Source organism: Orycteropus afer, unplaced genomic scaffold (assembly GCF_000298275.1).
Source record: "Orycteropus afer afer isolate SDZICR_OR568_19922 unplaced genomic scaffold, OryAfe1.0 scaffold00151, whole genome shotgun sequence".
In the NCBI taxonomy this organism is placed as follows: domain Eukaryota; kingdom Metazoa; phylum Chordata; class Mammalia; order Tubulidentata; family Orycteropodidae; genus Orycteropus; species Orycteropus afer.
In genome coordinates, this window is record NW_006921738.1 from 4,219,089 (window position 1) to 4,223,447 (window position 4,359).

Below are 4,359 nucleotides of genomic sequence, written 5' to 3' on the forward strand. Positions count from 1 at the left end.
GATTGTCATTTCTGCTTCATTGGTACTTGTGGAAATCAATATGATGATACACGTAAAGCACTTCAGAGGATAGGGACTCAGTAAATTCCAGCTGGTTTAAAATTAAAATAATATTCACTGACACCAACCTATTCCTTACAAAATGTATGCATTAGAGATCCACTCGGAGACAAATTACTGCCAGAAATTATGCAAGAGTACCCTCATTGTTGGGTGCTGACACAAGGGTACAGGGTCCTGCCCAGCTGTGGGGCAGAATTCCCTGGATTCTCTGAATGGTTGCCATCATCAGCCCACACCATGGACCTTCAGATCTTCAGCAGAGGACAGAAAAAAGAAACATTCTGGTACCAGAAGGGAGAGGAGTTAATTCCAGCTACCATGGGACTAGTTCCTTCGCATCTGAATGGCCTGGGTCAACACAACTCAGGGTTAGTGCAAGTGTGGCTGTGTTTGAGAATGCGAATGAGAGAGGCGGTGTGTGTGGGGGCCAAGTCCAGAGAGGGCTGCAGCTTCTGAGTCAGGCCTCCACATATACAACCGCCTGGTTCCTGTGATTTTGTCTAGAAGCAAAGGACCGAGATGGCCAAGCATCAAACCAAAAAAAAAAAAGCATTTCTCAAGAATGTTTGTTTAGTTGTGTTTTTCCAAACAAAGGGCAACATACTGTACTTACAGAGCGAGAATGGTTTGCCAGCTATACTCCAAGCACTTTGCATTTATTATTAATTCATTTCCTAGCTTAATCTCCCCATGAGGAAATCGGGTATCACAAAATCCTCTTCTCTCTCCTCTTTGTGCAGGACACCACCACTCCACACAGACACCATTTTGTAAGAGGGGTAGAGAGTATAGAATTCTGCACTCATTACAGTTATTGCTTCCCAGTGGATATTAACCCAGAACTGGGCACAGTCAATCTGCAGTCATCTTACTTTTTTTATAAGAAACACTCCAAATATTTGGAACAGTGAAAACAAGATACTAATTTGGAACCACCAACATTCTCCCCCCATGTACCCTGCTGTTGTTGTTGTTGTTATGTGCCGTTGAGTCGGCCCCGACTCATAGCGACCCCTCCTTGGGTTTCCGAGGCAGTATCACTATGGAAGTAGGATTGCCCAACCTTCCTTCCAAGGAGTGGCTGGTGGGTTTGAACCGCCAGCCGTCTGGTTAGCGGGCAAGTGTCTTAGCCACTATGCTACCAGAGCTCCCATGTACCCTGCTAGGAGACCTAAATTCAAAGTCATTCTGAACTCATTGTAACTACTTGCATTAATCTCATTAACTAAAGGACCTGGGCAACTGCAGCTGACTCAGACAGGGGGTCCTTATTAGAGCACTCAGAAATGTAGTCCATGGCCAGGCATGGGTGAGGCAAGGCTCTATTCTTGGCACCAATTCATGTCTTCATATTGCCGGGTGCCGATATTCTTTTGTATTGTTTTCCTAGGTCTCCATATGGTAACAGCGGTTCTTGATATTTTTATTAATCCAGGCCTTCTTCTGATGAATGTAACCATTTCCCAACTGTTAGGACCTTCCAGGGGCATGTTTACCTCTCCAGAATAAGCACCTATGGGCTTTCAATACCAAGGCAATAAAGTCAAGGTCATGGCTCAAGCCCTGCATGAGCCAGTTGTGTTCCCTCTGCTCCACACATGCAAATTAACCTCAAAATCGGGCCTATATGCTCCTAAATGGGTACCTTCTGCCACAGAGTACCCAAGACAAGGGAGTAATGCACTGAGGTGATTTAACCCCTTTAATATCAGGCAGGTGATTCCAATTGCCTTTTGCTTTTATGTATGTATACAATTACTCATTTATGATCCAGAATGGAAAAAACAAATGTATTTGAGGCCTGTCAGTATACAGATCAACATGGCTATTTATTCAGTAAGTTTACTTGATTACCACTCTATATTAGGTTCTATGGTAGGTGTTTAGATGCTATGATATATAAGACATAGCAAAAGCCTTCAATGAAATAATGATAAAGACAAGTTGGGGTAGGGGAGAGAGGGAAAGAGAGTTGGCTCTACCTACCTGGATCAAAAAAGACTTTCTGGAGGAAGAATGCCTAAGATAGAATTGAGAGATGAGTATGAGTTTCCCTGGTAGACAAAGTAGAGAAAGACAAGCAGGTAGAAACTAGCTGTGCCAAGGCACGGAAGATGTGAACTGAGGAGCAGATTTAAAGAACAGTAAGTACCTCGATATCCCTGCAGTGCATGTTCTGCAGGATTCCATGTCAGGGGATGACAGTGATGATGCTGAGTGTGGGCAAACTTGGTTATTGTTACATTTATTCAACAAATGTTTATTGATTCCCCACTAACCACAGGGATTTAGAGCAGGAGCTAGGAGCTTAGGGTCATAATGAAGATAAGAAAACATAAACCTGCAAAGGTATCTTATAAAGTAAGACGCTTTCTGTGAGATATGATTTTATCAGTCATTCACATTCATCAGTAGCTATTGATTGAGTACTATGTTAGCTCCTACCAACATAAATGGTAAGACATGTCTCTTAAGATTTAAGTCTAGTAAAAAAAAGTAGAAACATAAATAGAACATTATATTGTAATATTCAGCAGTCAACATAATAGCATTTACTGAACACTTACTTACTAAATTCCAGACACTGCTCTAAGTGTGTTATATTAATGTAGTTAATCCTCACACAATAACCCATTACAATAGTAGACATTATTATCATCTACATTTCACAAATGGCTAAATAAGGGTCAGAGAGATTACTTAACTTGTCCAAGGTCACACAGCTTGGATCTAAATTCAGGCAATCTGACTGCACATTGTTAACCACTGCTTTGGTCATCTAGTGCTGTTCCAACAGAAAATATACCCCCAAGATGGTGGCCTTAACAAACAGAAATTTATTCTCTTACAGTCTAGGTGGCTAGAAGTTAAGAGTTCAAAGTGCCAGCTCTAGGAGCTAAGTGAAGGACTTTGGTTTCAGCTCTACCTCTTGCTCCCGGCCCACTGAAGCTGGAGGCATCTCTTCACTCAGGCAGCTTCTGGCTGCTGAGGCCAACAAACCCAAGGCTGACAAGTGCAATGGCACAGTCCCAAGATTATCAAACAACATGACAGGCCACTAGTTCAAGTCCAGAAACAGTCCCAAGATTGGCAGAGCCACAATGGCAGGCTGCTGAATGAAGACTGAGCTACATGTGGGTTCCAAGTTTGCCAAAAAGCTCAGCAACCTTTCCCAAAGCTGTCTTCTTATAGACAAAGCAGACCACATCCCTAAAGCAGCTACTCAACTGCTCACAGTAGATTCCACCACAGAGTTGATTACCAGACTCATCACGGGAGTAACTATACCCAGCTGCCCAGCCACTCAAAACTAGACCCAGCGGAGCTGACACACAACCTTAACCACCACCACCACCAATTCAAAGGAATTACATTTCACATCTGTTATGAATTAAGTTATGTCCTCCAAAATACATACTGGAATCCTAACCTCTGTATCTGTGGATGTAAGCCTGTGAGACCAACAATCCTAAACCCAATCACTTCTGAGTTATAAAAGATTAGACATACTAAAGAAAAATGCCATATGAGGATCACCAAGGAACCAAGGAATACTCAGAGTTACCTACAAAGAAGAAACTGACACAGCCAAAACTATGATTTGAACTTTTAGCTCCAGAACTGTGAGTAAATAAATATCTTTTCTCTATAGTCACCCACGTGTGTTATTTTTGTTACAGCAGCACTAGGAACTAAGACAACATTCCTCAGAATAGACCAAAGAAATATCTGAACAATTCTGATGGGGAAGCTAGGAAAATTCCCAGAATTTAACATTCCCAGGCAAGTCCCAGGGATGCCTTACTTACTCCTTAACTAGAAAAGTATAAAAGATGGTCCATAGAAATGACAGAGCAAATGCCTAGTGGTTTTCAAGCTACTCCCACTGTATTTTATATGTCAATTACTTATTTTGTGAATATTCAACAACAGTTGTTGATGACACAACTTTACTTCCTGAAAGTGAGGATGATTTGAAGCACTTATTAATGAAGATTGAAGATTGAAGAATACAGTCTGCAGTATGTATGTAATGAAGACTGAAGAATACAGTCTGCAGTATGGATTACACTTCAATACAAAGAAAGCAAAAATCCTCACAACTGGACCTATAAGCAGCATCACAATAAATACAGAAAAGATTGAAGTTGTCAAAGACTTCACATTGCTTGGTTTACAATCAATGCCAATGGAAGCAGCAGTCAGGACATCAGATGACGTGTAGCAATGGGCAAGTCAGCTGCAAAGGACCTCTTTCAAGTGATGACGAGCAAGAATGTTTCCTTGAGGACTAAG

The 4,359-nt window shown here is 41.6% G+C and overlaps 1 protein-coding gene across 1 annotated transcript in view; it reads left to right on the forward strand.

The window, feature by feature from the left end:
• The first annotated feature begins 300 nt into the window (after window positions 1-300).
• Window positions 301-4,359, forward strand: part of PLEKHG7 (pleckstrin homology and RhoGEF domain containing G7) — a 58,057-nt gene continuing 53,998 nt past the window's right edge. The window contains 1 exon segment of the mRNA XM_042781686.1: window positions 301-431. Within this exon segment, the coding sequence (XP_042637620.1) occupies window positions 301-431 (131 nt within the window).